Consider the following 13,425-nt stretch of genomic DNA (forward strand, 5'->3'; position numbering starts at 1 on the left):
CAATTCATATGCTTACCCTATGCTTCATGAGAGAAGAGTGACCCGTGAGAGTCTATGTTTTAAAGGTCTTGAAAAGTCGACAGTTCAGCTTTATTATAAACATCTTATAACTCGTTTGCATTTGACATTTCTGCTATAAGTATTAGTGCTGCATTAAATTGGTTTAAGTGGATTTGTAGCTAGCTCTGATTTTTCTTTTCTGTTCCATTAGTTTTGCATATAGTTTGCTTGGGGACAAGCAAAGGTTTGATTTTGGGAAGTTTGATGCGTGCATTTTATATAGACTTTTTGTACCGTTTTTACACGCATCTTTATGCATATTTAGTAGTGTTTAGCTACAAATGTCCCCCGAATTATCTACTTTGGTTTCTCTTGTCTTATTTGCAGGAATGAACCAAAGAGAAGCGGAATCAAGCTTAATACATGTCCCTATGCACGCATTTAGGAGATGAGTTGAGTCGGAGCTTGGAGACTACTATTTTGAGATGCGCATAGAAGTAAGATAGCTAGGCGAGCAAAGGAAGAACTTCAAATTACTAGTGCCTACTTTGGAGAGCCATATCTCGAGTTCTAAAACTGATATTCAAGTTATTCCAATTGGAGATGAAAGTTTGTCCTCTTAGATTTCCAACGCCACCGGAAACGCTCTGTTTGCCCAAGTAACGAAGAAATGACGGCCGTTTGAAGTTCAGTGCGCGAAGTAGGAATTGTGCGCTGGAAAGTACTCGATCGAGTACTATCTTGTTCGATCGAGTGCCTAATGTACTCGATGGAATGGCCTCTTTTTGATAGTGTTCGATTGAGTACCTAAAGTCCTCAATCAAGAGGTTTTAGATTGGATTTGTTCGATCGAGTGTTATGAAAGTGCTCGATCGAGTAACTTGCTATGGACACGGGCTTTTTATCTTAATTTCGTGTTTTAGGTTTAATAATTGTCTCTCCTATAAACAGGAGAGACGTAATTAGGTTTAGATATCTCTTCTCATATACATTTTTCCTCTTTCACTGTTCAACGTTATTTTTGGTTCTTCACTTTCCGGATCCGAATTTCTATAACTTTTCTTCTCTCTTTTATGTTATTTCTCTTTTGTACATCTCTTCATCATGCTTGTTCTTGCATTATTTCTCGTTCTTGTTTTATCTGTTATGCATAGCTAATTTCTTGAACGCTAGGTGTTCCGAGCGTAATTCCAGAGCAGATATTTGTTACCACTCGTAGCTTGTAGAATGACGTCTTTGCTTGAATCCTCCTTTGATCTCTCCTGAAACGATGAACAAACTGAGGGCTCGGCTTTTGCCGAGCGTACTCACTCCGACGCTCAAGTCAGTAAACTTAAAGGGCTAAGTATGTGTTACTTGACTAAACGTGTATTGTAGAGAGATAAGGAAGATATTACCAGATGAATAGTGGTTATTAGGTCAATTTTGTGGATCCTTTCCTCAATGAAGGTTGAGGAGTATTTATAGACTTTCACCTTTTGTCACGTAGTGGCCAAGTGGCCAAGTGGCTAGCAGGTGGAAAGACCGTTCTACCCTCGGCCGATGGACCTATGGCAGGCTGGCCGAGGGGTCTTGGATATGAGTACGCGGATATGTGTCCCGGCTGGCTAGTTGTCTGGCCGAGACCCAGGTGACAGGCCGATAGGCTGCATCGGCTAGACTGTCTAAGTCGTTGACTTTGCTGTGGATACCCTTGACCTTGCTCAATATGTTGACTTGGTCAGCGGTGCAGAATATGCCCCATCAATTTGCCCCCAGCGTAGTCTATGCCGTGGTATGGGCTCCGATGTATGTTGAGCGTATATTCTGCCTAAGTGATTTCTGAAAATTTTTCTGCATCGGCTTCTTCTACTGCATCGGCCTGGTTCTTATTAGGCCGTACCATATCCCCCCTCCACATGGATGCGTAAAGGGCATCCGATGTGGAAAAGAAAGTGACGCTGGCCCAGACCAGGGTTGAGAGTGCCGGTTGTTTTTGATTGCCCCCGGCCGGTGCTTCCTAGCCTGGTTGATCATGTGGTCGGCGGAGAGCAGATACCTAGGAATTTGTTGAGGAAGATAAATAGGCGAAGAGATGTGAATGGGCGTGTTGAAGACGCTTGGTCACTGTTGCATTGATTGACGTTCAACTGTTGCAACGATTGACATTCCGCGGTTGCATGTCTGACACGTGTCTGTTCGCTGATTGGCTGACGCTTCATGGGCTGTGCCCTGATTGGTCCTTCTTCATGGGCTTTTCCCTATAAATAGGGCAGTTATTCAGTGATTTTGGCCACCAAATTCATTTTCTCAAATTTTCTCCAAAATCTTCATCTTTCTAAACTTTCAAGGGCTTCCTTTTCTTCCAATCTTCAGAGTCTTTGATCCGGCGAGTGTTTTTCTTCAAGGTAAACAAATAAATTTTCTCACTTCTTATTTCATTAGTAATTGCTGTGAACATGTCTTCTGCTGACGCCGGGACTAGTACTTCTGCGCCGGGGGGTTCCCCGTCGCGTCTTGATGAGGAGGGGGTACTAGAAGCCATCCCGCTAAGGTTTGGGGGCCCTAGGTCTCCTTCTCTCGTAGCTGATCAGCCCATTTTGGAGGAATGGGAGGATGAGGATGATGCTGATGATGCTAATGACGATGAGAGGACTCCTGTTGATGGTGAGAGGACGACTATCCCGGATCATGGTGAGGCCTGCACGACTGGCCTCGACCGTGTCTGGACAAATAAATTCGCAAGCTGTTCCGGAGAGACTCTTTTCGGAGGTCATTTCTCCTTCGGTGAGGGGTATAAAATTGTTATCCCTGAGGAGGGTCAGGCGGTCTGTTGCCCTCCCCCGGGTCATATCGGCGTGTACATCAGGCACTTGGAGTATGGGCTCCGGTTTCCTTTGAATGAACACATCATGGCCATCATCAAAGCTATGAACGTTGTCGTGGCCCAACTGCATCCGTTGGCCATGAGGACGATAGTCGGCTTTGTGTGGCTCTGTCTCTTTAAGGGGGAGACCCCCACGGTTAACTTATTCCGCCGACTCCATAGTCTTCGGCCATCAATCGTCGGTAAAGTGGGGTGGTATAGCGTACAGACGGAGCCAGACTATGTCTCCGTGAACAAGCTTACTTCCTGCAAAGACTGGCAACGGCGATGGGTGTAGGTCCAAGTGCCGGAGAACTACCCATTGCCTCGGTCTTTCCAGAGCCCCGTTTACTTACGGTGTGAGAACCGGGAAGAATACGAGAAATGTACCTCCCGGGGTAAGGTTAAGATGGACGCTTCGTTGGTCCCCCTTACCGCGGATGAGAAGCGGGCGATGCAGCTGTTTGATGCTGAGAAAGGATGGCTGCCCCCGACTCAGATCATTCTTCAAGACGAGCTGCTTTGCCGCGTCGGCCTCATACCGGCCCTCGACCAGGGTGAGTGGGGTCGGTGTGAGGCCCGCCTTTGCTTGCTATATTCCTGTTTTTAGAGCGTTGTTTTACTTCTTTTATGTAACTCTTGTTTGATTTCTTGCAGATCGGTTTGGTCAGGATCTGTCTGAGAGGGACTTGAAGAGGTTAGGGCTTGACAAGGACGGGAAGGTCGTTCAGCGGCGTCCTACGGCTGATTTTCATGATCGTAGACTGGCCCCCAACGAACTCATGGACAAGCAGACGAGGGCGTTTGGATCCGGAGGCGGCCCAAGCACGGGTTCTCGGAGGCGTGCCGAAGAGATCAAAGAAAGAAGCGTCCAAGTTGGCGGCGGCGTCAGTGTCTACTCCCTTTTCGACCCCAGTGGTGCAGAAGGATCATGTGGAGGTCATTGACATCACTGAGGGGGTGGTGACCGTTGCTAAGGATCCTTCTCCTCAAAAGAAGAGAAAAGAGCCACCGTCTGCTTCCACCGTTGCCGGGGAGAAGCCTGCCTCAGCCGGCCCTCCAACTAAGAGGGTCCAAACTGGTACGGATCTAACTTGTGGTTCGGATTTAGCCGGTTCGTTGGACATTCCTGATGACAGACTTTCTGATGTGTCAATGCATGGTGACATGGATGCTCTGTGTAAATTTTTTGTAGATCCACCATCGGCAGCCGCCGTTCTAACTGAACGGCAATCAGGGAAGCAGCCTGAGAAGGCTATTGAGAAGGCGGGTGATAGAAATGTCACCGTTGACTCCTCAGCTCAGAAGATTCCTCCCACCGAGCCTGTGGCAGAGGGTGTGAAAATATATAAGAGGCTGGCGAAGTGGACCCAACTAGCCGGCTCCCATATCATGGAGCAGGAGAGGGCCATGGCCCAAACTGGGCCACTGATCGCAAAGCTTAAGCTTGATCTCTCTGCTGCGAAGGGGGAAGCCGGGAAGGCTAAGCGGGATCTCCATGCTGCCGAGAAGCGTGTGGGGGAAGCTGAGAAGCTGTTATTGGCCGAGAGGGCCAAAGTTGAGAATGTTGATGCCGCCACTGCCAAGATGATGGAGGAGCGGGACAGATATAAGGGCGCTTACGACGCTGTGGTTGCCAAGAGGGACGAGTGGAAGGATCTGTTCCAGAACCAGGCGGAGGCGCTCAGGGACACACAGGCTATCCTTGCTCAAAAGGAGAAGGATATTGAAATGCTTCAAGATGATCTCCTCCCTAAAATGTGCGTTCAATTCCGGGACCAGGCCGAGAAGGCGACCAGGGAGGCAATCAGAAAGCTCATCCCCGACGGCTTCTTCCCGTGGGATAAATTTGACCAGCTCCTGGATGAGATGGCGATCTTTGGAAGGCTGGCTGCATGAGAAGGCGGAGGCGGCGAAGGCGGCTCAGAGAAGCCGAGGCCAAGGCGGCCTATGATGCAAAGTTGAAGGAGGCTGAGAGGCTAAAGGCGCTTGAAAATGTCGAGCCTTCTTCGAGCCGGCCACCAAGATGTCTGGCTGCTACCGATGGAGGGCAGCAACAGGCATAGGGAGACGGGCGGTCGTCACCAGACTCACCCGGCATCTCGGATAGCTTTAGCTGTTCGGGGGCCAACTATTGAGCCTTTCCTCCCTGCCATCTTTTGGCGCTTCAATTGATATGCTTGTAATCTTTTGCTTTTCTTTTCCTTGTTTGTAAAAAATTTCTTGGTAGGTTGTGTTTAGGCTTATCCCTATGGGGACGGCCGTCGTCTGTATTCTTCTTTCAATTATTTTTAACAAAGTTTGTCCTATTGGCCTTTGGCTTGGCCGAGGCTTTGATCACAATCCTTTACTTGTCTTCTTGCGTTATTAATTGAGTGCCTTCGTTTTTACCTTTGGTATGGCCGAGGCAGTTTGAATGCATATCTCAACTGTGTAATGTCTTTAGCGTATCGACCGTTGTGTCCCCGTCGCTCTCGGCATTTAGCCGAGGTAATCGGGGTTACGGCTCGATAGCAATTCTTCTAGCGTACCGGTCGTTGTGTCCCCGTCGCTCTCGGCATTTAGCCGAGGTAATCGGGGTTACGGCTCGATAGCAATTCTTCTAGCGCACGGTCGTTGTGTCCCCGTCGCTCTCGGCAATTAGCCGAGGTAATCGGGGTTACGGCTCGATAGCAATTCTTCTAGCGTACCGGTCGTTGTGTCCCCGTCGCTCTCGGCAATTAGCCGAGGTAATCGGGGTTACGGCTCGATAGCAATTCTTCTAGCGTACCGGTCGTTGTGTCCCCGTCGCTCTTGGCAATTAGCCGAGGTAATCGGGGTTACGGCTCGATAGCAATTCTTCTAGCGTACCGGTCGTTGTGTCCCCGTCGCTCTCGGCAATTAGCCAAGGTAATCGGGGTTACGGCTCGATAGCAATTCTTCTAGCGTACCGGTCGTCGTGTCCCCGTCGCTCTTGGCAATTAGCCGAGGTAATCGGGGTTACGGCTCGATAGCAATTCTTCTAGCGCACGGTCGTTGTGTCCCCGTCGCTCTCGGCAATTAGCCGAGGTAATCGGGGTTACGGCTCGATAGCAATTCTTCTAGCGTACCGGTCGTTGTGTCCCCGTCGCTCTCGGCAATTAGCCGAGGTAATCGGGGTTACGGCTCGATAGCAATTCTTCTAGCGTACCGGTCGTTGTGTCCCCGTCGCTCTCGGCAATTAGCCGAGGTAATCGGGGTTACGGCTCGATAGCAATTCTTCTCTTTGGGTGGCAATTATGGAGGGGACAAGCACTTGGATGGAAAACTTGGGTGTTTCTTCATTTATTATCACGCGTTGGGGTGTCCACATTGGTTTTGGACACCTCCGCCGCTATACAAAGTACTTTCTTAAATTGTCGGTGTTCCAATGGCTCATCAAAGGCACACCCTCCATGTCTGTCAGCCGGTATGTACCCGGCCTCATTTCTTCAACCACCTTGTAGGGACCCTCCCAGTTGGCCGTTAGTTTACCATGAATACTTCCTTTGTTGGTGGCGGCCGACTTTCTTAGGACTAGATCTCCTACTTTTAAGTTCCTCTTGTGGACTCTTCGGTTGTAGGCTCTTCTCATCCGGTTTTGGTATACTGCCAAGTTGAGGCGTCTTTGTATCTCGTTCTTCGACCGGATACGGGGAGGCTTTCAGGCCTTCCTCATTTTCGACTGGGTTAAAGGTAGCCGTTCTGAATGTTGGCACCGTCGCTTCAATTGGTAGGACTGCTTCGAATCCGTAGACTAAGTGGAAAGGAGTGTACCCCGTTGCTTCTTTCTCCGTGGTCCGTAGGGACCACAGGACGCCGGGTAGTTCATCGGCCCATCTTCCTTTAAGGTCTTCCACTGTCTTCTTCAAACCGTTGAGGATCGTTTTATTGGCTGCCTCCGCCTGTCCGTTGCTCTGTGGGTGGCAGACGGAGGAGTATGCATACTTGATGCCAAGCTCTTCTAACCAGTTCATTATCAGGTCACTCCAAAATTCTCGGCCGTGGTCAAATACCATGACTTGGGGCAATCCAAAACGGGTTATAACATTTTCCCAGCATTACCTTTTCGACGGCCATTTGTGGTCTTCCGTGATCGCTGCACAGCTTCAACCCATTTGGTGAAGTAATCAACGGCGACGATCAAGAACTTCCTTCCTCCGGAGGCCGTTGGAAACGGCCCTAGCATATCCATCCCCCACTGTGCGAAAGGAAGGGGGTTAAGCACCGGTTGTAGGTCTCGGGAGGGAGCATGTATCACCGGGGCATGCATCTGGCAGTTCGTGCACTTCTTGGTCTTTGTTCTGGAGTCTTGAAGCATGGTGGGTCAGAAGTAGCCGGCTCGGAGAGCTTTGTGGGCTAGTGTTCTTGCCCCCATGTGGTGTCCGCATATGCCCTCGTGAATCTCTGTCAGTATTAGCTCTACGTCGGCTGGACCGACACATTTCAAGAGTGGTCTTATTACGGACCTTCTGTACAGTTCCTCTTCGAATACCAAGTACCTGGCGGCGATCCTTTTTATCTTGGCCGAGAGATTTCGGTCCTCCGGCAACTCACTCGTAACTTTGTATTTCATTATCGGAGTCATCCACGTTGTCTCGGTCTCTACGTTGCCTACCATGCCGACAGCCTCAGTGATACTCTTCGTATTCCTGATATCTACCAGCACGGTTCGGCTGACATTCTTGATGGTTGAGCTGGCAAGTTTTGAGAGAGCGTCGGCCCGGTTGTTCTCATATCTGGGAACGCATTGGATTTGGAAAGATTTCAATTTTGCTATGTCGGCTTTTACCCTTTCCAGGTATCTTACCATCCCGTCGTCCCGAGCCTCAAACTCTCCTCTGATTTGGTTAGTAACCAACAGTGAGTCTGTCTTTAACACAATGTGTTCTGCTCCAGCAGCCCTAGCTAGCTCGACTCCGGTTATCACCGCCTCGTATTCGGACTCGTTGTTCGAGGCCGAGAAGGTAAATTTCAAAGCATATTCAAACTCGTCCCCGTTTGGGCTGATGATAAGGATGCCGGCTCCCGAGCTGTTCGTCGTGGAGGAGCCGTCGGTGTAAACCTCCCATACACCCGGGTTTGGCTCTTCTTGATATGTGCATTCGGCCAGGAAATCTGCAAGTGCTTGCCCCTTTATCGAAGGCCTTGTTTTGTACTGAATGCCGAAACTAGAGAGTTCCACTGCCCATTTGATAAGCCTACCGGATTGTTCGAATTTCTCCAAAGCTTTTTCCAATGGTTGGTCGGTTAGGACCGTCACGGGATGTGCGTCGAAGTAGGGTTTTAACTTCCTTGCGGCAACGACGACGGCGAAAGCTGCTTTTTCAATTAGTGGGTAATTTCTCTCGGCGGGCAATAGTGTATGACTGACAAAGTAGATTGGGTGTTGTTGTTTGTCTTCTTCCCTGATGATCACGGCACTGACCGTGGCCGAGGTAACTGCTATGTACAGGTATAGCGTCTCCCCCAGTATCGGCCTGGACAAAGTTGGGAGAGTCTGAAGGTGAGCTTTTAGTTGCTTGAAAGTTGTGCTCTGTTCCTCCCCCCAGCTAAAGTCTTTATTCCCCTTCAACACTTTGAAGAATGGGGTGCTTTTGTCGGCTGACCGAGAGATGAAACGGGCGAGAGCCGCCATTCTCCCGGTCAGCATCATAACCTCTTTTCGATTCCTTGGTTCCGGCAGGTCTAGGATTGCTCGGACTTTGTCTGGATTGGCATCAATGCCTCTGGCACTGACGAGTACACCGAGGAATTTATCTGCCCGGACACCGAAGTTGCATTTCATTGGGTTGAGCTTCATCTTGTATTTCCTTAGTGAAAAAAATGTCTCGTGTAAATCGGCCAGGTGCTCGCTGTCAGACTTGCTTTTCACAATAGCATCGTCGACGTAAGCCTCAATGTTTCGCCCTTTTTGACTTTGGAACACTTTGTCCACCAGTCTTGTATATGTTGCTCCGGCGTTCTTCAAACCAAACGGCATCATTTTGTACATGTATGTGCCGTTCGCGGTGATGAATGCGCATTTGGGCATGTCCTCCTCAGCCATGAATACCTGGTGGTACCCCGAGAAGGCGTCCAGCAAGCTCAGCATGGTGTAGCCTGCCGTGGCGTCGATTAAGCTGTCTATCCGAGGCAAAGGGTAACAATCTTTGGGGCATGCTTTATTAAGGTTGGTAAAATCTACGCACATTCTCCATGCCCCCGACGATTTCTTCACCATCACAACATTGGCTAACCACTCAGGATAAGTACAAGGCATAATAAAGCCCCCGCCGCCAGTAATTTATCTACCTCGGCTTTGATAGCCTCATCTTTCTCGGCTGAGGAGTTCCTCATCCTTTGCTTGACAGGGCGAGCGGTGGGGAGTACGTTTAGCTTGTGAATAATTACCTCCCGGCTCACGCCTGGCATCTCGGCCGCTGAGTAGGCGAAGACGTCTTTGTTCTTCCTCAGCAGGTCTAGGAGAGCGGCCCTGAATTTTGGTTCCAGGTTGACACCGATAGTCACGGTGCGGCCTGGGTCAATCTCTACCTCCTCGGTCTCCGCTCCTTCGACCATACCGACGGTGGTATCCATGCGTTCGCCCTTCTGTTGCAAGGATGGGCTCTTCCCCTTTTCTGATTTCTTCGCCACTTTGAAGGATTGCGTGTTGCACCCTCTGGCGGATACTTGGACATTGACTACCTCATCGTTCTCGTTCTTCGAGACGAGCTTATGCGCTTCCCCCCGGTCCGAGACATACATTAGTGTCAGAGCTCGGATGGACATCACTGCGTCAGCCTCACTCAGAGTGACTCGACCTATGAGGACGTTGTAGGCGGATGAACCGTCAATGACCACGAACTCCGACATAACGTTCCTGGCTGCACTTCGTTCCCCAAACATTACTGGCAGCCTGATTGACCCCAGGGGTACTAGGCCGGCCCCAGAAAAGCTGTACAACGGGCTGGTGCAGGGGGTCAAGTCTTCAACCTTCAGACCGAGGCTAAGAAAGCATTCTCCGTACATAATGTTTGTGTAGGCCCCTGTGTCAATTAGGCACCTCTTCACCAAGTGGTTGGCTATGTCCAGGTGGACTGTAAGTGGATCGCTGTGAGGAGCGACGACTCCATCGTAGTCCTTCTTCCCGATGGTCATATCGGGGATGTTGGAAGCGGGGGTTGCTATGTTGGGCACAAAGTTGATGGCCTGATATAGTTCATTCAGGTGCCGTTTGTACCCATGAGCGGACCCACCGTTCTCGTTGCCCCCGATGACAACATTGATTACTCCTACCCGTTCTAAGACGGATTTCTTGTTTGACCCGCCGGTATCTGTTTCTCGGCCACCGGCAACGTATTTGCCTAGGCTCCCCTTCAGGATCAGTTCCTCAATGGCGTTTTTCAGATGCCGGCAGTCATTCGTTAAGTGGCCGGTGTGGCCGTGGTACTCGCAGTACTGGCTCGTGTTACCGTCACCCCTCGGCTTAGGGGGCCTTTCCCACTTCTGACCCTCGTTTTTTCTCAGGGCGAAGACCTCGGAGGCGGATACGACCAGGGGGGTGTGATTATTGTACTGCTTTCGGTAGTATGGTGCCGAACTCCCCCCGGCGCCCGCCGAGTTCTGTTTCCTGGCGGACTTGTCGGACCGTGATCTATTATCGTCGCGGCGTCCTTCATCCGGGTTGTCTTCCCGGTGGCTCTTCCTCTCTGAGTGCCCAGTCTCGCTGTGGCCTACCCAGGTTTTGTGGTAATCTTCCACCTTGATGGCCTGGTCGGCCATCTTCCTAGCGGCGTCTAGGCCCAGACCCCCGTACTTGATGAGCTCGTCTTTTAAGTCTCCCCTTGGGAGGCCTTTCATCAGTGCGAAGGCCGCCAGCTCGGGATTAATCTCCCGAATCTGCTGAACCTTGCCATCGAACCTCTTCACATAGCTTCGTAGAGACTCGCCCTCCTCTCGTTTGATAGTTAGGAGGTCCGACGTCTCCACGGCCCTTCTTTTGTTGCAAGAGTACTGGGCTACGAAGGCGTCCTTTAGGTCGGCGAAACAGTATACCGAGCCGTCGGGAAGCCCCTTGTACCAATTTTGAGCCATCCCATGCAGAGTTGTTGGGAAGACTCGGCACCAGACCTCATCGGGCTGCTCCCATACCGACATGTAAGACTCGAAAGCCTCGGCGTGGTCGGTTGGGTCACTATCTCCTTTGTATGTGAACGCCGGCAACTTCAGCTTAGTCGGCACGACGGTATCAAGGACATAAGCACTGAGGGGCTGTCTGACCACGTGTCGAATGACACGCGGCGATCGGCTCCTCGCATTCCTAGTCCGGCTCCTCTCCTCGTAGCGGGAAGGACTCCTTGTTCGACTCGGGCTTCTTCTCCGACTCTGCTGAGTCGGACTTCTCTGGCTTCTCTGAGGCAGGCCTCGTCGGTGCTGCGGCGACGCTGTCCTCTCGTGAGTACGGGGAGGACTCAGGTCCACCACTAGCACTCTAGGCTCCTCCGGCGTCTTGGCAGGGTCGGCTTCTCCTAGTGCTCCGTTCAAATTTCTGGGAGTCACGTTCCGGGCCCTGGTCTCCTGGACGGTTTCCGCCGCTCTTGTCGGCGTGACAGCGTGAGCTGGCGTACTCCCAATTAAGTCCAGGAGCATCTTCAGTTTTGCTGTGTCAACCACATGTCCCATGATGGTGACCTGGTTGGCGGGCAGCGGCGTGTCTGGTATTATCGACATTCCGAATTCCGGTTGGATTACTCCGCCGGTGGAGGGCTGCACGACTCCAGAATTGTGAAAGGTATCATCTTGGTAGAAAGCGGTTTCGTCGGTCGCGACTACCTCTTGTTGTTTCGACATCTTCTTAGCTTTTGGGGTGGGTTTTTGTGTTGTTTTTTTTGTTTGGGAATGAATGTGACTAGCTTCTAGTGTCTTTTCCCACAGACGGCGCCAATTGTTCCGAGCGTAATTCCAGAGCAGATATTTGTTACCACTCGTAGCTTGTAGAATGACGTCTTTGCTTGAATCCTCCTTTGATCTCTCCTGAAACGATGAACAAACTGAGGGCTCGGCTTTTGCCGAGCGTACTCACTCCGACGCTCAAGTCAGTAAACTTAAAGGGCTAAGTATGTGTTACTTGACTAAACGTGTATTGTAGAGAGATAAGGAAGATATTACCAGATGAATAGTGGTTATTAGGTCAATTTTGTGGATCCTTTCCTCAATGAAGGTTGATGAGTATTTATAGACTTTCACCTTTTGTCACGTAGTGGCCAAGTGGCCAAGTGGCTAGCAGGTGGAAAGACCGTTCTACCCTCGGCCGATGGACCTATGGCAGGCTGGCCGAGGGGTCTTGGATATGAGTACGCGGATATGTGTCCCGGCTGGCTAGTTGTCTGGCCGAGACCCAGGTGACAGGCCGATAGGCTGCATCGGCTAGACTGTCTAAGTCGTTGACTTTGCTGTGGATACCCTTGACCTTGCTCAATATGTTGACTTGGTCAGCGGTGCAGAATATGCCCCATCACTAGGATTAGGGTGGTCATGGTAGTATAGCAATGATGCGATAGTTGGTTTAGGAGATTTAATGTGAGAATTATTTTATTAACAATTTAATTATAATCGTTTAGTTGAATGCATGCAACTGAATTAGTTAATTTGGTTAAGTTCAGACCTAGATCGGAAGATTGGAATGAATAAACCTGTTATGAGCAATAGACTACACTAGTGAGGGCAGAAGCTAAGCTAGTTGTATTTTAGGGCGGATAGCGGGCCGAAAGGACCTTTCCTTTACCCTTCTCACATTAGATCGACTGACCTACCTTTAGCTGATTTGTGAAACACCATGATAACCCGACATCCTAGTATCTCTCTCTCTCTCTCTCTCTCTCTCTCTCTCACTCACTGTCACTTTATTTTCTCTCTACCCTTGCTCCTGCTAGTTTAGTTTAAATACTCAAACCCCCATCTTGTAACCTTAGACAAACCGAATAACGAGTAGATAGTGACCGCCTCCCCGTGGAGATCGACCCTACTTCCGCTAGCTTCTGTTAGTTGTTTTAGGTATTTATTTTTGGTACTAAACGATGGTATCACCAACCATAAACCACCCTATCACCAGACTCACCACATTACCAACATCCATCACAACCGTCTCCATCCACCCATAACCACCTACGCCCAATTCAACTGGCCACATAATCCCAACTCACTACCATCACAACGACCACCTCACAACCTCCCAAACACTAAATTAATATTTACCCCCAAATTGATTTCGGGATCTAGGGTTTCTGGAAAATGACATCAATTGAAACATGGGAGAAGAGGAGGTGACAATGTTGGTGTACTCCGTAGTGATTTTGGCGGACTGAAATTAATTGGAAAAAAGAGTTTGAAGTGACAATGTACACCATGAAGAGATGAGAGGCGTGTTATGGTAGATTTGCTTTTGGGCAATCAATATCCAATACTCTTGTTTAGCCAAAAATCAATTTTTCTTGTCGCCTTATATTTTGCTAGTGAGGAGATCTACAAACAAAGCTTTTTATTATTCCATATTGTAATGGCAGAAATGCTATTGTGTACCTTTTGGAGTTTTGGTGGTTATA

At 49.8% G+C, this 13,425-nt stretch overlaps 1 protein-coding gene across 1 annotated transcript; it reads left to right on the forward strand.

The window, feature by feature from the left end:
- Positions 1–2,375: 2,375 nt before the first annotated feature.
- Positions 2,376–10,371, forward strand: LOC141621182 (uncharacterized). The gene is made up of 2 exons (XM_074437857.1): positions 2,376–5,292; positions 6,010–10,371. Exon 1 carries the CDS (start codon positions 3,599–3,601, stop codon positions 4,742–4,744), a length of 1,146 nt encoding a protein of 381 aa, XP_074293958.1. The 5' UTR covers positions 2,376–3,598; the 3' UTR covers positions 4,745–5,292; positions 6,010–10,371.
- Positions 10,372–13,425: the final 3,054 nt, after the last annotated feature.

This window comes from Silene latifolia, chromosome X (genome assembly GCF_048544455.1).
Source record: "Silene latifolia isolate original U9 population chromosome X, ASM4854445v1, whole genome shotgun sequence".
NCBI classification, from domain to species: domain Eukaryota; kingdom Viridiplantae; phylum Streptophyta; class Magnoliopsida; order Caryophyllales; family Caryophyllaceae; genus Silene; species Silene latifolia.